Source organism: Stenella coeruleoalba, assembly GCF_951394435.1.
Source record: "Stenella coeruleoalba genome assembly, chromosome: 2".
Lineage (NCBI taxonomy): Eukaryota > Metazoa > Chordata > Mammalia > Artiodactyla > Delphinidae > Stenella > Stenella coeruleoalba.
In genome coordinates this window covers 176,356,753-176,376,899 of record NC_137147.1, presented here as the reverse complement: position 1 = coordinate 176,376,899, position 20,147 = coordinate 176,356,753, and the positions used below count along the sequence as shown (strand labels likewise).

Sequence of the window (20,147 nt, the reverse complement as noted above, 5' to 3'; positions counted from 1 at the left end):
GGTATTGTGTGTGCTGACGGTGTGTTATCTTATTATCCTTACCCCTGTGGGACTGGGAGATTAAAGACGTTAGACTAATTCAGAAATGGGGAAAAACAGAGGTCTCAGCAGGCCCATACGCTGGCCTGGTTCTACAATAAAGGAATCCGCATGGCTGAAAGGCTCCATTTGCAGCCTAAGAAAGGGGCGTTCAGTATCAGGTTATTCCACGTAGCATATTCTTTCTTCTTATGTTTAATTCTGCATTTTCCAGGATTCTTTTTCTCATTAATGGAAATATTTAACAGAGGTGACATTTTAACCCTCAAGCACATTTTTCTGAACTGTAGTTTAAGATCGGTGGTTTATGGATTTTTCCTCCACTAAAAATGCTTGATTTTCACCATTAAATTAATGCATTCTTAATATTGTTATTTATGACAGGATTTTTTTCCCTACAGACAACCATTATAACTTACCCTTTGGTTATTTTTAGAGGGAGAGCGGAAGGAACTCCTTTGTCACACCTTATGTGCTATTTTAGAAACTGCTTGTTGTAGCGACTCTGGCCCGTACTGCTTGGCTTCATGGTTAAGAGGAAAGACGGCTGAGGAGACTGCTGGTCTTCCTGGGAGTCCTGCACAGTCTAGTTGCCAAATGGACCATTCTTGTAAGATACACTTTGATTTCCTGAAGTAATTTCTTGTATGTTTGTTTAAATAAAACTATTGAAAATTTTAAAGGAAAAAAGCTTTAAACATTTTATAAGGTCTCTTTTTTAGCCTAAGCTTAATTCATGAGCTTTGTTAGTATTTTTCATTTCCCTTTTGATTATTTTAAATTAACTAGAGGATGTTACATTGTTTATTTTTTCTTTCATTTTTGAAAAAACAGGAAATGCATCTCTAAAAATAAACTTAGGTAAAATTTCTAGTTGACTTCTGCTTGATGACAATCTCTTTTGAGCTTTGGAACTCTCGTTTAGAAAGCTTAAATAACATGTTTCTATATTCTTTCATTTCAAATACCTTAATGTTTTCTCTGGTATTGGGGAAAAATGAGATTTTTTTTTTTTTAACATTGGAAAATGTCTTAAATATCTTTAGTTGTTTCCTAAAGTAAAGAAGGGGACGTTTTTCTTCACTACGTGTTGTTTCTTTTCCTCCTGAACTTCTTGGACATGGTTACTATGGATGAATTATTTTAAGATAGTTTTAATTATGAGTTTTAATTTTGCATTCATTTAAGTTTTTCATACTTTGAAGATTTCTCTTTAAGATAAATTAAATAACAGCTGTTCTCATTCACAAGAATTCTATGGTCTTTAGTATTTGAAAATTCTTACATAGTTGACCTAAAAACTGCCAAAATGAGCTAGTAAAATGGAGACTTCTGATGGTACAGAAACTAGATAAAAAGAGTTGCTTTTCTGGTTTTCTTTGCAGGAATTAACTTGCCAGTAGGTTGCTTTTGATAATTGGTCGTTCCAGGTGCTTATATTGAATAAGTGACTTAATCTACCTGTGGTGCAATCCATTAACTATCATCTCTGCGGAACTTGTTTTTAGAGAAACTAGACACCCAGTTTCTAGAAAGTAGATTTCAGTTGCTTGAGACGCACACCTGGCTTTCCTGGTGGGATTGTGAGGCACATTGCCTCCTTGAGCTGAACCATCTCTGTGATGTCAGCGCCTTCTCTCTCTCACCTTTGCAGTTACAGTGGCAGATTCTACTAATAGTGCATTTGCAAGGAAGAATTTTTAAAATTTAAACAGTTGAATGGCATTTCCTTTTCAGGCCTTTCAAACATAGCCTTTCAAAGAGAATTTAATATATTTTTACAGTTGATAATGACAATTGAAGAAAACAAGTATTCGCAAGGTTGATGGTCAAAAAATGTGTCATTGACACTGGTTTTAAAACACTTTCCAGGTTTTACTGGCTTGCATGTAAGCATGGTTAAAAGTGTTGTTTAAGATACTAAAATTTTAATAGGAATGATTGAACTAGTTAGAAGTGGTTTTAAAGAATATGCGCTTAAAACTGGTCTGCGTATTAATTTGTAAGAAAATAGTGAGATCTTTTCTTGTAACATTTTTCATTAGTATCCTAGTATACTGTGTGCTCCCTGGGATGTGCTGTACATTTCTGTGTTGATAGGTTAAAAAGCTTTAGGTTAAATGGCCTCATGCTTCATTAACTTCGGCACTTCAGTGATTCATTTAGGTGGGCATGAATTCCCCTCCAAAAAACATAGTTTAGTAATTTTCCAGTTTACTTTGTCTCATTTTAAAAATGGACATGAAATGAAGCTATATTTGATATTCGTTTTTAATGTGGTATAAATTTGAAAAGTTTTGGTAACTGAAAATTTGAAAATTCACCTTAGATGTTGACAATGAAATGAACTTATATTAAAATTTTTATTCCATATAACAATCTGTTTTACCTGTTCCTTCCTTTATTCCCAGCTATGTTCTTTTTCTTGTGTTATATTTTTCCACCATCCTGCCTGCTAAGCTTTTTATTTTGCTTGCCTCTTTTCTCTAAATTACTATCTTGATGTCAACTTTCATAGTATATACCCAGTAAAATGATTCAGATAATCAGGCACTGCAGAACAATTACAGTTTGGAAAAGATTAGGTAGAATTTTTATTTTATCCTGAAATTTTAAACATGAACTGTTTTCCTCCTTGTCAGTATTACATTCTGTACAAACGTTAATTTCATTGGCTTGTGTGGTGTGTAGTTTTGGCTTTTGGTAATGCACACTTGTTTGCAGTAGTGAATATTCAGGTTCAATTTCAGTTTGTTTCCCACACACAAATCAAAAGATTATTTAAATTAATCCTTTTGGACTTTTAAAGATTTAAAAAAGTAATTTGAAACATTTGAAAATTAAAACTGGACTTTGGAAGGCTAGAATAATGTGACATTTTACATTGTAAATCAAAATTTTAATTTTGATTTCATAATGAATCAATTCAGTTCTCTAGTGAGAATTAATATTTGAAAGTACTAAGATTTACTGTATAAAATATATATGAAATTGTTCATTGTGATAAATGAGAGTAGGCATTTTGATCCGTGTAGGATATCTTTAAAGACTTCATCTTTGGGCAGCTGAGACTATCTGGGTTCGGATCTCAGCTCTGCTGTTTATTGCTTTGAGCTCTTGGGAGGATTCTTCTCTGGGCTTCAGGTTCCTCCTCTGTAAAATGGGGTAATAGGGTTGTTTGAGGATTAAATAAGGTTAAGGCCCGTAGAGCATTTGGAAAGGGGCCTGGCACTTAGAAAAGTGTTAAGTAAACTTTACCTTTGATTTCTTAAAAACTTACAATTGTACTGTATTAATAAACGTAATCTAAATAAGTTACTGAAAACTTCCCAACAGTTATACAAATAAATACGGAAACAAACTTATAGCTGTCGTTGAACCTGTGTACTTTCAAAGTGCTCTGCCTTTTTATATACATCTGTTTAATAATTAAGCGTCAAGCCTAAAGATTTTATATTATGTAGGAGGAAGGTTAGCTATGAGGATTTTACTTGGCGCTATGAATTGAAAGATTATTTAAAGCGCAGAACACATTACAACTATGTGTGAAGCACTGTGATTGTCAATAATTTCTCATATTTTAACGATTTCAGCACAACTGAATTAAAAAAGAAATGTTTATTATTTAATCACCCTTCTCCATCCTCAGTATTAAATCCATTTTAGTTATAATCATGGTAACTAAGATGTTGAAATATAAATTTATGTTACAGTAAGGTTGAAAATAAACTGAGAACTTTAAGGGAGTAAGGAAAGAGGGAAACTTTTAATTGCTTGAAAGTATTTACAGCCTGCTGTGTGTATCTTGTGTCATTTATTTGCCATGTGTAGTGCTGAAAAGTGTCTTTTATGTATAGCTGCCTTGGCTGTCGAAGAGCTTGGCTTTGAGCGATTTCATGCATTAATTCAGTAAGTAACGTTGGAACATTTAAAATACTTACCTTCTGGACACATTGCCATTTTAAGTCTGTTTGTACTGTGGAAAGGTAGTTAGATTTGTATGCTTGAGGATTAATTTGTTTTCCGATTTCAAAAAAAGAATAATTTGTAAATGTGTACTTAAAATATTCTGATTCCCAAATTAACTATGGAAATATACTCTTTCATAACATTAAAAGCTTTTTCATCATTATAATGAAAAAATCATTTTAGCTTAATGTTTCTGTCTGACTGAATATAAAGATTTCTAGTGTGATAAATACTTGATTCTTATTTATTGTTTGCCAAAATACGCTTTCTATAATTTTCATTAAAAGCGCCATATTTTCATCAGAGTATTTAAATTTTTTGTTATAAAATAAAAGGTAAGGGATAGCTATGTTGATAGAATTACAGGTGGCATTTGATTTGAAATATAACATTATGTTAAAAGAAGCCACAAATGTACACCTTATCCTTGGTGTTCAGATATTTGTTAAATAATTTTCAGGCTTTAAAAAGTCAAGTTTTCTTTGTTCTTAACCATATCCTAGAAGACGGCCACCTCATTCCTTAAATAACTGTATGATCATTGAAGAAGTTGTTGCCAGACAGTTCGCCTGAGAGATGAAGAGGTCCCTACTACGTAGGCATTCTATTTTAATGGTATCTATTATAGATAGTGACAGTTGTCAGCAGTAGCTTTTGCCTTTAATGGCTAAATTTGTATTTGAAAATTTGATACACTTAAAAAAAATCTCCTATTTGTATGTATGCATTTTAATGTAGAAGACAATTAAAAATTTTTCCTATTTATGAATGTAGTCAGTCTCATCATGTTGTTAATACTTAATTCTTTTCCCCCTCCCCAGAAAAAGATCATTCAGAAGTTTATCAGAATTAAAAGATGCTGTCTTGGACCAGTATTCAGTGTGGGGAAACAAATTTGGAGTATTGCTTTTTCTGTATTCTGTGTTACTGACAAAGGTTTGTTGAAGAAGATACTTCTTCTGTTTTTTATTAGTTTGAGTTTAGTATTTTTCCTGAGGTGAAGAGAAATTTTATTCTTCATGTTGTTTCTAAATCTCAGAATTAAAATCTCTTATGCTGATAATGAGGAATTGCCTTCTCTTTCTTCACTCATCTGTTACTTAACCACTTTCCAGCTTTCACCCATGATCTTCTGGACTGCGGAGGTTATCAGTAATGTTCTAATTATGAAGAACAGTCAGTTCTTTGGAATTTTATTTTCTTTGATATTAGCAGTTTCTGGCACTTGGCCCCTTAACCCCTTCTGGAAGCTCTTTCTAAACCCCACTCCCTTCTTAACTTACCAGATACATCACTAGTTCTCTTTCTATAATGCCTCATAATTACATTTTTGCTTATAGCTTCATTTCCATCTTTTCCTGTTGTTTACCTCTTTTATTCTCTCAGCTTACCTTTATGTGGTTAATTCCAACATGTACACTTCCAGTCCTACCCTTTTCCCCAAATGCCAACCTCACATCTCTAGCAGCCTGTTAAGTCTCAGTTATCCTGCTAGATTTGCTGTATCTGAAATCAGACTTCATTCATTTGACAGATGTTTATTGGGCATTGACTCTGTGCTAGGAACTAAACTTACAATATGGGATACAGTTTTTTTAAATCATTCCTCTTCAGTGTTGTAAACAGACAAAAAACGTGGACACATTAACAGTTACTTCCATCATGGCAGTGTGTTTTGGTGTTTATTTGTTTGTTGCATGCACAAAGCATGGTGGGAAATAGGTGAAGGGGTGCCAGCGTTCATTTGGTGAGGTCAAGGGCAGACCTTGTATTGTAGGGATCATTTGCTGGATGAGGAGAAGTTTTCTGGACGGAATAGCTGTGGGAGGATATTCCAGGCTGTGGGAACTGCAAGTCTAAAGGCGCACGATTATGCCTTTATAATTGGGGATATAACACACATTTGGGAAACTCTAAGTAGTTCAGTATTAGTGTAGCGCAATGTACCAGAAAGGCAGTTGTGGAAGATGAGACTGGGCATTTACGTAGAAAAGACTCAGAATATGAAGATCCTTGGATACTGTGCAGAAATACTTAAGATTTCCTTTCATGTGGCCAAACTTAGAACAAAACAAAAATTGTGAACAATGGGGTAACGAGATCTTTTTGTTGATAAAAGATTCTTTGAATTGGTATCAGAGTTGTACTGGAGGGGGTTGGTGTGTGGAGTACCAGACTAGAGTCAGGAAAAAATGGAAAAGTAGTTACTGAAATAGGTGAACCTAAGCCAGAGCAGTGACCATGGAAAAGAAAAGGAGCGTGTTTTAAACTTAGAAATTTTAACACATTTAGGGGAATATTTAAGAGAAAGAACTTGAAGTACTTGGTAGTTCATTAGCAGTTGGGGAATGGTAGTCATGGAGGTATCTAAGATGACTGGTTTCTTATGAGTTCATCGTGACCGTTCAGTATTCTCCCAATTTTTTATGCTCAGAAATTTTGATGCCTCCTCTGTCCCTTGTCCTTTACAGCCAATAAAACCATCATGTCTAGTTGTTCTCCTTGAGCTGGTCTTTAAAATGATGAGCCCTTTCTCCCCAGTGATTATGTCATTTGTTCATATTATTCATCATGGCTGTATCATAGTCTGTTTTGTGTAGTTGTTTACAAAGAAGGCCAGTGCAAGATCTCACACTTGTTTGTATCCTTCTGTAATATTTACACAATCGTTACTATTTTGATTATTGATTATCATCTCTTTAATTCTTAGAAATGGCCTGTTATCAGATAGAACCAAAGGTTGAAGTTAGGTGAATAGCACAATGAATGGCAGTTTATCTTTGTCATTTTGGAATTGATGGAGTTAAAATGCCTAGCTCTTCTTGTACTTATCCAGTATCTAGACTTCAGGGATTTGGATGCTCTTTTGGGGGGTTAAAAATATCTGAAAATTGGCTTTCAGGAAAAATAGGAAGCTTCCTGCCCCCCCTAGTCTACATTTTATTTTGTCAGTGCACGTTTGAATTACCAATATGTAAGAACACACAATCAGAAGCAAACCTTCCATTTTCTTATGTACCAGATATACCTTTTGTGTATTTAAATTCATATCTTTATTAGCATTCATGTGTGTATGTATTTAGTGCCAATAAGTTTTTTTAATGATCTAAGAAAATACATCAGACGCCTTAGCAGGTATATTAGGTTTGAATACAGTTTCACCTGAAGTTAAGTGAGTGTTAACTTTCGAATACAATAATTTTCTCCTCCCTCCTCTTGAAGCTTAAACATTCTTTTTCTCTCTCTACCCCTTTAACCCACATACCAACATTGGATCTGTTACCTGTTCTTATGTAGGGCCCATGGAAGAAAATAAAAGATTCTTAGACTGACTACTACTCACCATTATCATCTCAAATGCACCCCCCATTTCAAATCTGGGTAATTCTTTGGGAGAAAAGTTAATTAAGTAATTGTGTTTTATTAATTTATAGTATAAATTGATCAGTTTTTAAACTACCATAATTTTCATTTTTAGTTTTTAAAATAAGCCAATGAATTCTTGGTTTCTTTAGGGCATTGAAAACATAAAAAATGAAATTGAAGATTCAAGTGAACCTTTGATAGATCCTGTGTATGGACATGGCAGGTAATTAACTAAAATCTATTATTTCCTCATAGGGACTTCGGTTTTTAGGGACTTGACCTAAGATGAAACACTACTGGGTCAGATGATTTTGTCTGTCAGTGCTAGCAGCATAAAGCCTAGGAACTTGAGCAGTCTTATGCTTTATGCAGTGTTTGCTTTAGGTATGAAGCGTTAATTTCCACTTTAGGTTTATGTGTGCATTGGATTTATTATAGGAAATATTTTGTTTTAAGATGACACTGGGGATATTTTAACAAATTCTGCTTAATATTCTGTTCATGAAATTTTCTAATAGATGAAATTTACTCATTTCGACTTAGAAATAAGTATACCCTTATTTGTAAATGCTTTCCTGCTTGGGTGAAAAAAGATTTTTATTTATTTTTCTCTGAGAATACCCTCCCTCTCAAGCTCTTTATAGCTATTTGTAGTAAAATTAATAACACAGTGATCGATTGTTAACTCACTCTAAAACATAAGTCCTTTTCTTGAGATCTTTCTGCCTCAGAGGTTAAAATTCACGTATCTTCCATCAAACACAAATTTTACAATTACATCTGTATTTTTTAAGGCGATTATAAATATTAAGTAAAGTGTTAGTCTAAGTATCATTTTTTTTCATCCATTTAAATGTGATGTCTTGGATAAAGTTGTTAAGTTTATATGCACATGTAGAACAATAGATACGATTGCGGTGATACAGCAAGTGACACATTTAGCAAGGTGGTTGTTCAGCAAAGTACATAAAATGAGAACTATAAGGTTTCTCTCTAACTTGGTTTTCTAAACAATATAATTTAATGTAAAAAGTCATTATTTTATGCCTTACCTTAGGAATCATTTGTTTTGAATATTAGTGTATTCATATTTTAATTACTTTTTAATTTTTATTAATAGCCAAAGTTTAATTAACCTCCTTCTAACGGGACACGCAGTTTCTAACGTATGGGACGGTGATAGAGAATGCTCAGGAATGAGTAAGTATGTTCTTCATTGTGTTTATCTCGTTTATGATTAATAGTTCACTAGAATACAGTTGATGGTTAATTAATCTGTTTAGTGGCTCTGCATTACTTAGAGGTTAAGATAAATGCTTTGTTATAGGAGAATCCCTTACAGTTTTCAAGGTGCTGTAACGTGAAGAGCATAGACTTTGGAGGCAGACAAACTTGGGTTCAAATCCCAAGTGTATGACCTGAGTCAAGTTACTTCTCAAGCCTTTAGTTTTCTCTAGTATAAAACTAGGATTGTAGGACTTCTTTAGAAAAAGTAATAAATAGTCCTCTTAGTATACGTAGAGTTAGTACATATTTATCCAGTGGTATCTGTGAGTCTGGAACACTATTGCATTTTGCTTGAAATTGAGAATTACAAGTATTGTGATTTGAAATATTTGCTTTAAGAGACTAGTGGGTTTTTTCCAGTATTACTTTTAATGTTCGTAATTTCCTTTAAAATGTGGGGCACACTTAAGGTTATCCGAGCATTTTAAACCACCATCGCCTCCATTTCTGGCCTTCATCATTTCTTGCCTGTAGCTTCATGTTGTTGCCAGGGATGTTGGCATGAAACCCCTTTGGCCAGGCCGTCCAGTAGGCAGGGCTGACACACAGCCCCGAAGAGATTCCCTTTGGTTTGTTCTTACTCAGTCAGCCTGCTTTCATTTCTACTGAATAACTGCCGTGTGCCTCCTCTTGAAGTATGTGGTACAGAACAGAAAGCATCATGGCTCCTGTGGTTCACAGGGAAATTTATTTTTTCTTCTATAGTTAGATAAAACTGTCACCAAATGACGGAAGCAAAGATTATGATTGAGAAAATAATAGTTACTGCTTTTTGCTCCCATTTAAATGAGTGAATCTTGATCTTAAATTTGAAGTGCTCTCAAATTTTAGAAAGACACATAGTTAACAGAAACATGAAAGAATACAATATTAAGGGAAAAAAATCAGTAAAAATTAATGAATTTCAAAATTAAAAAGCACCATAACACAATCCAGCCCTTCATTTTACTGTTTAAGAAATTTAAGAGCTACCCTTCTTTCCTACGTTAGATAATATATGCAAAATTATCTGAGTGATGAGGTTAGAATTAGAACCTAATTTAGGTGATTTCTGGTAAAATTCACTGACAGAAAAAGTAGCCAGGTTATCTTGCTCTATTTTTTTTTTTTTTTTTTTTTTTTTGGTAATTGAGCCCATCGCCCATCCTATTCTTGAGCCCTCATTCTGATTGATAGCTGAAAGTATTTAATCCTGCTGGTTAAAGGCTCTTCTTCATGCTGTGTACTTCCTTTACAGGATATTGATCAATTATTCCAGTTTAGGTTCTTGATGTGTACTAATTCATCCTTTTCTGTTTCTTGAAATATTAGCTTTCAAAGCTGTTGTCTTGCTGTGGATTTTTTTAAAAGTATAGTTTAAATATCAAAACTAAGCAATAACTTTGAAATAATTATCTTGGAAAAGAAAATAGGCAGGGTATATTTCTTGCATTTTCCCTTAATCGTTAGGAATGTTGACTTAAGGTTGAATCTGATTTCAGTCACCAAACTTAAAATAAAAATCCATACATTCATTCAGCATTTATTAGATACTTTTCTGTCTGACAACATGGGAGGAGGTTGTGATATATGTAATATACAAAGAAAAATTATAATTAAAGAGTTACTAGTTTTATAAATCTTTAGGCGAGCTGCTTTACTTCTCTTGGCTAATAGGGAGGTATATCTTCCTCAAAGGGTTGTTAGATTGTAAAGACTAAGATTAAATTTCTAAAATGCCTCAGCTGGCCCATGGGAAGAACTTGGCTTTCCCTCAAAAGAGGAAAACAGGAACATGCACACAAATAACTATAATGCGAGGTAAAACGAAGCATGTTGAAATAAAGTGTTACACAATTCAGGGGAAGGAGAAAACCTTTGGGATAGGTGGAGAGCCATAAAGTAAGAGTTACCCTTTTAATGGGGCCATGTGGAATGAGAGAGAGGGAAAAATATAGGTTGTGTCTCTAGGAACAGGGAGACAGATGAGTCTGATTAGAGCAGTGTATCTTAATCCCGACCCTGTGTTATCACTTAGGGTGCCTAAGAGTAAGTCAGTGCTCAGGCCCCAGCTGAGAATAAATAAAGAAATTAGAATTTCTAGGTAGTGGGGTCTGGACGTGAATCATTTTAAAATTACCCCTAGATGAGTTTAATGTGCAGCCAGGTTTGAGGAGACAAGAGAATTGGCTTCTGTGAAGGAGACAGTGGGAGGGAAGATCGCAAACGTAGGGCTGGGTAAGAACCCAGAGGATCTTGATTTGAAGAAGTTTAAACATTAGCTGGCAGACGTTACGAAGAGAGCCATTGAAGATATTTAAACAGAGCAATAACGTAAGACACAAGATAAGAACACTAATCTGTCAGCTTGTAGAATGCATTCGAATGGGATGGGATGACAAGTCGAAAGCTATAGCACATAGTCAAGACAGCTGGGAGGTAACGAGATGAAATAGGCATGGCAGAGGAAGAGAAACAGAGCCACTAGGATTTAGGTACTTTGTGCTAAGCAGTATGTTTTGAATATGTATCTTCTCAACCTCAGTATATACAGGTAAGAAAACTGAGGCTCAGATAATTTAGTAATCCGCCCAGTGTCCAACGGCAGGCATACACAGCTTTTGACCATAGCCAAGGCCTGCACTCAGTCCCGCGTAGTACATTCTCCTCCTGGACCACTCTTCCTCTGTGAAAGAGCCTACAGGAAAGTAGAATTTGTAGAATTCAGCCATGATTTAGACAGATGAGGGTAAGGTACAAATAACCAGTAGGTTTTCAAATAAAGTTTATGAATAAATGAACACGGGAAAGAAACATCATGGGAAGTCAGCTTTAAGTCACTGTGTATGTGCTGGTGACGGAAAACAATCCTTTTCCTCAAGTATTTCATTTTCTTTAAAGAGCAGTTACAACTGTTGACGATTGTTAAGAACGCCCATTATGCAGCAGTGACACACATTATCTTAACAACGCCAAGCTCTGTTCTTAGTATTTAATGACTGTCTCTTTTTTTTTCCATTTTCTCACTTCGTTCTTATAACTACTCTATGAAGGTCATAGAATAAAGGAAAGTAAGGCACCGAATTAAGTATCTTGCTTCATCCATACAGTTTAGTAAACAGCAGAGCTGGGATTTCAACCACAGTAGTCTGGTTCCCTGCAACCAGCATACTTAATCATCATGATATACAGCCTCTTAAACTATACTTAACAGAGTCTTCAGTGTGAAAATAAATATGTAGGATGATGTGGAAGAAGTTGTTTTATTAAGTTTCACAGTAGCCCTGAGAGATAGTTATTTGCCTCATTTATGGAGGGAAGCTGAGATTGAGAATTTAATCCAAAGATTTTTGTCCATGACACAGAGTTAGTGAATGAGCTGTGCTGTATCCCTCAATCAAGGCGAATGAGGGCTAGGGGGAGGCTATGAATTTAGCAATTAAAAGAGCAATTGAGATAGAGGCCATATCATAGGGAGTAAATATTTTAGCAATGTAAGCAAGGAAATTTTGCTGGTGAAAGGATGGAAACAGGAGTTCACTGCCTGGTCAAAATAAGGCCAAGAGATGGTATACACAGGTATAGTTTTAAGGGATAGAAGTCACCTAAATTGTTTGTTAGAAAGGGAACTGCTTTTAATAGGAGAGATAGTAAATGGAGTCAAGAGTAACAGTGACCTTGGAAAGATGCACAGTTCTTCTAAAACAGGAAGAAAGACTGTGTTGAGAAAAGAAAAAGGCATTTTGAAATATGCAAGATTTGAATTGGGAGAACTCTTGAGAGTTTGAAGTTGCTGAGAATGAGTGGACAGAAAGTTAGAGGCATATAAAGGAGAGAAAGAGTTTGAATCAACTGCTGTAAGAAGGAATATAAAGATGGATTATGAAAGAAGTTTTTAAATGTGCAATCAGAATTAAGAGCTGAGATGAGGTTACATAGAATTATTTAGAGTGGATCTAACCAGTAAAGCTTATAGTTAGGCTTTTTCCTAGCAATAATCATCAATCTGGCAGTGGGAAAGAAAATGGACATTACGTGTTTATCCAGGAAAGGCCAAGAAGTTTCAATGAAAGATAAATGGGCAGTTTTCTCACCTTTATTTATACAGGATATCAATGCTTGATCTGTCATATATGTAGTAAACATTTTTTCCCCAGTTTGTCTTTTGCCCCTAGTTTATTTTTTATGAACGTTTAGATGGTACTACCATTTTTGGCTGTTACAAACAATTCTGCAGTGAACGTTTTTGTATATATCTTTCTGTTCAAATTCAAGTATTCCTGTAGGATAGATTCCTAAAAGCAGAACGTATGTTAACAAAATTTAGGCTTCTGGGTTTTTTTTTTTTTTTTAACTAAGTGGATTTATTGAGATGTAATTCACATACCTTACACATCTCCCATTTAAAATGTACAAGTCACTGGTTTTAGTTATGTTCTTAAGAGCTGTGCAGCCATCACCACGTCAATTTTAGAATGTTTGTATCATCTCCGCAATACCCCTTGAACCCATTAGCAGTCACTTCCCCAAAACCCTTAGCAGCCATAAATCTGCTTCCTGTCTCTGTAGGTTTGCCTGTTCTGGACATTTCTGGTAACAGAATCATGTCTTTAATATCTGGTCTTCCGTACCAGCTTCTTTCACTTAGCATAATGTTTTCAAGCTTCATCCATGTTTTAGCATGTACCAGCACTTCACTGCGTTTTATTGAACAATATTTCATTGTATGCTTTATACCACGTTTTCTTTTTTCGTTCATCAGTTGATGGACATTTGGCTTGTTTCCACTTGGTTGTGATGAGTAATGTGGTTAGGAACATTTATGTACAAATGTTTGTGAGAATATGTTTTTATTTTTCTTTAGCATCTTCCCAGGAGTGAAAATCCTGGGTCATATGATAATTCTGTGTTTATTTAACCTTTTAAGGAACGCTTGTTCAACTTTGATAGATAATGCCAGTTACCTTCTAAAATTTGCTTTACCAACTGGAGAAGTATGAACTTATGCTTCCAGCATGTAGGAGAGTTCCTGTTTTTCTGCATAGTGGCCAACACTCAGAGCTCTCCATCTTTAATATTTTGTCCATCAGTTTATTGACACCTGGTAGCTTGTTTTGATTCATGTTTCTCTGATTCCTAGTGAGGCTGCAGTTGACCATCTTTTCATAATGTTTCTCAACTTTCAGTGTTTCTTCTGGGAATTGTCTCTTTCTATTTTTTGGCATTTTTGGGGGAGAGGTTATTTATTTTCTTTTATTTACAATTTCTAGGGATGCTTTATAAATTCTTCGTTCTTTGTGTGTTAAATCTGTGTTGCAAATATTTTCTCTCAGCCTTTTCTGTCTCCTTTAACTTTGCCACTGGTATCTTTTATATACCAAAGCTTTTCATTTTTATGAGATTAAATCATTTGATCTCTTCTGTTATGGCGTTTGTTTTTAAATTTTTTCCTTGTATCTGTTTTATGTTTCTCCTACCCAAGATTAAAACTAATACTCTCTAGTATTTTCTTCAAATGCTTTTGTAGATGTTATTTTTCTTTTAATGTTCAGCTCGTTAATCCATCTGGTTATTTATTTATGAGTGGTATGAAGTAGGGATCTACCTTTTTACTTTTTCCCAAAGAATTTCCTAATTCCAGTCAGTTCTCCACAGATATGAAACACCTGCTTTATCAAATAACAGATTTTCCCATAGGTATGAGTCATTTTTTGGAGTCTTCTATTCCACCAATCTATTTGTGAGTTCTTATGCCAAAACTACACTGTTACATAGTTATATAATACACTTTGGTATTTATTAGCACGTTCCCTAATATTTTACTTTTTCAAATTTATCATGGTCTTTTCCATACTATCTATTCCAATTAAATGCTTTTCCAGCTTTTTAATTTCTAGTTTTAAGAAACCTCTAAACATTTTGCTTGAGCTTACAGTAAATTTGTGTATTATTTTAGAGAAGTGACATCTTTACAATATTAGGTCTTCCCATCTAGATAGTTTTTTATATCTTTAAATGAAAGTATATATTTTTGATCATATAGTTCTTGAATTCATGTACGTTATTCTACCTCAGTTATTAAAACTAGCTTTTGCTTCTGCCATAGAGTACAAATAAAACTGCAATAGAACTAATCACTGAATTCATTCTTGCCCACGCCTCAGTCCTTCGCAGTAACTAGCCTGGTATTTTAAACAGTAAATCAGATCATGATATTCTCTCACTTAAAACCATTCAATAGCTGGCTTCCCCATGCACTTAAAATAAAATCCAAACTTCTTAGCAGGGTCTTAAAATCCTTTTGTGGTCTGGCCCCTATTAACCTGCCAGATATCTTCATTTTTACTGTTGCCTGTATTTTGAGCTGAGGTTTTCTTTGATTTTATTTTCCCATAGATCAGTCTTCCCATGGCCTCCTTTCTTTCATAAACGAATCCCATAGCGTTTGCGTACCCTCTCTTTTTGTATGTATTGTACATTTATTGCTTTCGTATGTTTATTTGATGATTATTTTTATTTTAATGTTTTCTTCATTTTATGGGATAGAAATAGAGTCAGGTCTTATAAATCAGAAACCCACATTCTTCGTTTCTTTTTTCTTTTGATATAAATCACTATGGCAGTCCTTCCAGGCATAGTTAATTGAAAGCTGATAGACTCAAGATACATAGACAGTACGAGAATCTAAACTCTGAAGATTAAGATCATTTTGAAATTTTCATATTTTTAAGTAGTTAATGTGAATTGCAGTTAGTGGCCAGGTGCTATACAAATTTGAAATGTATTTGGTTTATCAGAATTTATGTGAGGAAAGGTCAGAAGTGCTCCTTTTCTCCAAATTCTATTAGTTGTAAAAATATATTAAGTTAGCTGGAACTAAGTTGCCAGACAAAATGCAGGACTCCCATTTAAATTTGAATTTCAAATAAACAATCATTTTTAGTGTAAGTATGTCCCATTCAGTATTTGGAATATACTTATACTGAAAAATTATATTTTGTATCTGAAATTTATATTTAACTGGGCATCTTTGTTTTTATTTGCTAGATCTGGCAACCCTGGCTAGACACCAATTCTCTAGCAACCTGACTTCTCAGCAATTCGACAGACAGCTAATAAGGGGGTTTTAAAAAGCTCCTCACTTCAAAAACAGATTTCACAAAGTTTATGGCTCAGATGGCATGTACCTTTACCTATAAGTGAGACAACCAAGCCTTTTTCTGTATTGTATTGCTTTTTGTTTTAGGTATTCTAACATCCTTCAAGTCCTTTTTTTCTTTTTTCCTCCATATTTTTAACTATAGATTCTTTACCTTACTTACTCAAGGACCCTACATAATCTCACCCCAGCTTAAGTTTTCAGCCATCATGAACCTGTGCTTGAACAGAATCATGCTACTTGCTTTCATTTCTTTGTTCATGCCGCTCCCTGTGCCTGAAGACCTGTATCCCTCGCGTCTGTGCCTGTCCAGTCCTTCAGCTCGCACTTCGTGTGCCCTCCCTTCCCCGGGGCACTCCCTGACTCCCACAGCTGCGGGTCATCCATCCTGCCTCTGAGCACTTTGCCCTCATGGCACTTACCACATTCTACTTTGGTTTTTTTGGAGGGGGCGGAGGGGTTGAATTTTTTTAACTGTAGTAAGAGCATTTAACGTGAGATCTATCCTGTAACGAATTTTTAAGTTTGGTATTAACTGTAGGTACAAGATTGTGTAGCAGATCTTTACGACTTATTCGTCTTACATCACGGAAAGTCTCTGTCTGTGGAACAGCAGTTCCCCACCCCATCTCCTCCTCCCAGCTCCTGGCAAAACCACCCTTGTACTCTCGGCTTCTAGGAGTTTGACTATTTTAGAAACCTCGTTTAAGTGGAATCATGCAGTATTTCTCCTTCTGTGACTGGCATATGTCGCTTAGCATAAGGTCCTCGAGGTTCATACATGTGCACATATAATAAGCTTCCCTTCTTTTGTAAGCCTGAGTAATATTCCATTGTATGGATATTGCATCCATTCATTTGTTGCTAGACACTTAGGTTGTTTCAGTTTCTCAGCTATTGTGAACAGCGCTGCAGTGAGCATGGGAATGCAGATATCTCTTTGAGATCCTGATTTCATTCTTTTGGACTAAATACACCGAAGTGGAACTGTTGGATCATATGGTGGTTCTATTTTTAATTTTTTTGAGGAACCTCCATCCTGTTTTCCATTTTAGATCCCCACCAACAGTGTACAAGGATTCAGATTCTACACACCCTCCCCAGCATTTATCTTTTGTGTTCTTGAGAATGGTTAGCCTAACATTGAGGTTTCAGTTTGCACCTCTCTGATGATCAGTGATGTTCAGCATCTTTCCATATACCGTTGGCCATTTTATGTATTCTTTAGAGAAATGTCTAAGTCCTTTGCCCAGATTTTTTTGTTTTGGCGTCTTGTTTTGCTTTCTGGGTTATTTGGTTGTTAGACCTGCGCGGTCTCCTAGGAGTTTCGACTCGCCCAGGAAACAACAAGAGTCGGAAGTCGATGCAAAACGCAAGAGGTTTATTGAAGGCCGGTGCACCGGGGTTCCTTGGTCCTCACGCAGGAGGTCGAAGAAGGAACCCCTTTTGGGCGGGAATATGTCAGTTTTATAGGTTCCCACTTCCCCGTATGTAAATTATAGATTTGGTTGTGTTCTCCTGCTGATTGGTCCCGGCTTAGGCTCGGACCAGAGAGGGAACTTATCCCCAGCTGCCTGATTGGTCTTTGACAGACACCTATTTTGTTTATCTCCCTCCTTCTCCCCAGCTGCCTGATTGGTCTTTGACAGACACCTTTTTTACATTTTGTTATCTCCCTCCTTCTTGGAAGGGGGCCGGACATCCTGGAAATTCACCCATTGTCTAAGAAGCCCCTATTGTCTGGAGAGTTCTTAATCATTAGCTGGAACAATGTCCCTCGAGTCCCACATTCCCCCCTTTTTCTTGTGACTATTGATTCCAATCATGGAATCTCAACCTTCTGTTCGTAAACTTTGGTACTGTTGTCTTAACATTAGAACTTGTACAGTACTGATACGTTCTCTAATAAATGCTATCAAGCGATTTAGAACACATGGTCCAAAAGTTAAAATCAACAATAAAACAATAAGAGGTCCCAACAGAGTAGAGATTAAGGTGGTAAACCAGGGGGACTTATCAAACCATGATTGAAACCATCCTTTTTCATTCTCTCTCTCCCTTTGCCTTTTATCTAAGCGTTCCCTTAGTTTATCCATGGTTTTGGTAATGCTTCCTGAATGATCAATATAAAAGCAACATTATTCTTTTAGAGCGGCGCATAATCCCCCTTCCTTAAGAAACAGCAAATCTGGGCTGCAACACCATTTCTGAAAGTGAGGTGAGTGATTCCTTTAGTTGAGTTATGGAACTTTCTAATGCTCGAAGGTCGATGTCTACAGCCTGTCTTAAACTTGCATAATACTGGGGTTGTTGTATGAGGGCTGTGGTTCCTGTTCCTATCCCGACAGATATTCCTAGTCAGTCAGTAAAGGCAGTAAAACCAAAATTATAAGTCTTAGGTTCGTAGAAGCTTGAGTTTGAGCGGGTTGTCGGTTCTTTGGGCCCGCCATCCTGATGATGCCGTCGCTGGTGCAGCCTTCACATGTGAAGCATGGATCCAGGCAGCGATGCCGTCCACTTTTATGGCCGTTGGGGTGGTGAGGAGGATGGTGTATGGTCCTTTCCATCGAGGTTTCAACATCTGGGTTCGATGCCAATGGACGTATACGGAGTCTCCGACTTGGAAAGGATGAGTTTCTCCCGGTGTTCCCGGTTGGTAGGCCTTGGCGAGTTGGGACCATATTTCTTTCTGGACCAATTGGAGTCCCAGTAGCCTAGCATATTAAGTCAGTGTTATTTTGACAATCAGGTTTTATTTCTTTTCCTAAAGTGAGGAGGGGAGGCGGGGCACCATATAATATTTCAAAAGGAGTAAGATGGTATCGGGAAGGTGTATTTCTAACCCGGAATAGGGCCAAAGGAAGGAGCACCATCCAATCGGTACCGCCAGTCTCCAAGGACAATTTAGTTAGGGTCTCTTTTAGAGTCCTATTCATTCTTTCTACCTGACCTAAACTTTGGGGTCTATAGGCACAATGTAATTTCCAATCAGTCCCCAAATATCTGGCCACATCCTGACTTACCTGGGCGACGAAGGCTGGACCATTATCAGACCCTATTACCTTTGATGCTCCAAATCGAGGAAAAATTTCTTCTAAAATCTTCTTGGCTACTACAGCAGCTGTTTCTTTCTTTGTTGGGAAAGCCTCTATCCATCCTGAAAAAGTGTCTACAAAAACTAAAAGGTATTTATTACCGTTCCTTCCAGGACGCACTTCGGTAAAGTCCACTTCCCAGTAAGTTCCTGGGCGGTCCCCCCTGAGTCTCTTTCCAGTTTTAAGTTTCCCTTTGTGAGCATTTACCTGTTGACATGGGACGCATTCCTGCACAATTTGTTCAGCTAATTTTGTCATTCCAGGGGTTTCGTACCTGGCTTTTTGTAACAAGGCTACCATCTTTTTAGTCCCCAAATGTGTCCACTGTGCATCTGTTGTAACATGGATTCTGCTTGCTGAGGGGACAAAGTTCCTTTTGTTGTGGCCGGGATGATTTCTTCATCGCGGCCTGGTTTTTCAGGAACTTTATCTGACAGTCCTAAAATGACTTCTCCCGATGCTATTTCTCGGGCCACTTGGTCAGCCATATTATTTCCCCTAATTATTGGGGCATTTCCTTTTTGATGTCCAGGGCAGTGGATGATACTGACTTTAGTAGGAAGCATGAGTGCAGTCAACAAAGCCACGATTTCGTCTTTGTTTTTAATTTCTTTGCCACCTGAAGTTAGTAGCCCTCTCTGTTGGTAAATGGCACCGTGGATATGAGCGGTAGCAAACGCATATCTACTGTCTGTGTAGATGTTTACTTTTTTATTCTCTGCCATCTCTAATACCCTCGTCAGGGCAATTAATTCAGCTCGTTGGGCTGAGGTCCCTTGTGGTAGTGCCGCTGCCCATATGACTTGTTTTCCGTCTACCACGGCTGCCCCAGTTCGACGCTTACCTTCCTCCAGGAAACTGCTCCCATCCGTGAACCAGGTGAAATCAGCATCAGGGAGGGGCAGGTCCATCAGATCCGGCCTACTGCCGTGTGCTGCGGCTAGTACTTCCTGACAATCATGTATGATGGTGGAGCCTTCCAAGTCAGGATCAGGTAGCAAGGTGGCTGGATTGAGTCCTGTGGCTGGAGCAAACTTGATGCGATCTGAGTTTAGCAACAGGGTTTGGTAATGGGTCATCCTGGCATTAGTTAGCCACCTATCCGGTGGTTGACGGACTACATTTTCCAGGGCATGAGGAGCTGTTATCGTTAGATTTTGTCCTAAAGTTAGTTTGTCAGCATCTTTGACTAGAACGGCCACTGCAGCGATTATCTTTAAACAGGTGGGCCATCCTGATGCCACAGGGTCCAA

General features: G+C 36.6%; 1 protein-coding gene across 1 annotated transcript in view; it reads left to right on the top strand.

Moving 5' to 3' along the window:
* Window positions 1–20,147, top strand: part of MINDY3 (MINDY lysine 48 deubiquitinase 3) — a 101,433-nt gene that overhangs the window by 16,810 nt on the left and 64,476 nt on the right. Inside the window, exons 4-8 of the mRNA XM_079915204.1 lie at window positions 476–649; window positions 3,897–3,948; window positions 4,830–4,944; window positions 7,524–7,597; window positions 8,495–8,574. Coding sequence (XP_079771330.1) covers window positions 476–649; window positions 3,897–3,948; window positions 4,830–4,944; window positions 7,524–7,597; window positions 8,495–8,574 — 495 coding nt within the window. The remainder of the gene's footprint in view (window positions 1–475; window positions 650–3,896; window positions 3,949–4,829; window positions 4,945–7,523; window positions 7,598–8,494; window positions 8,575–20,147) is intronic.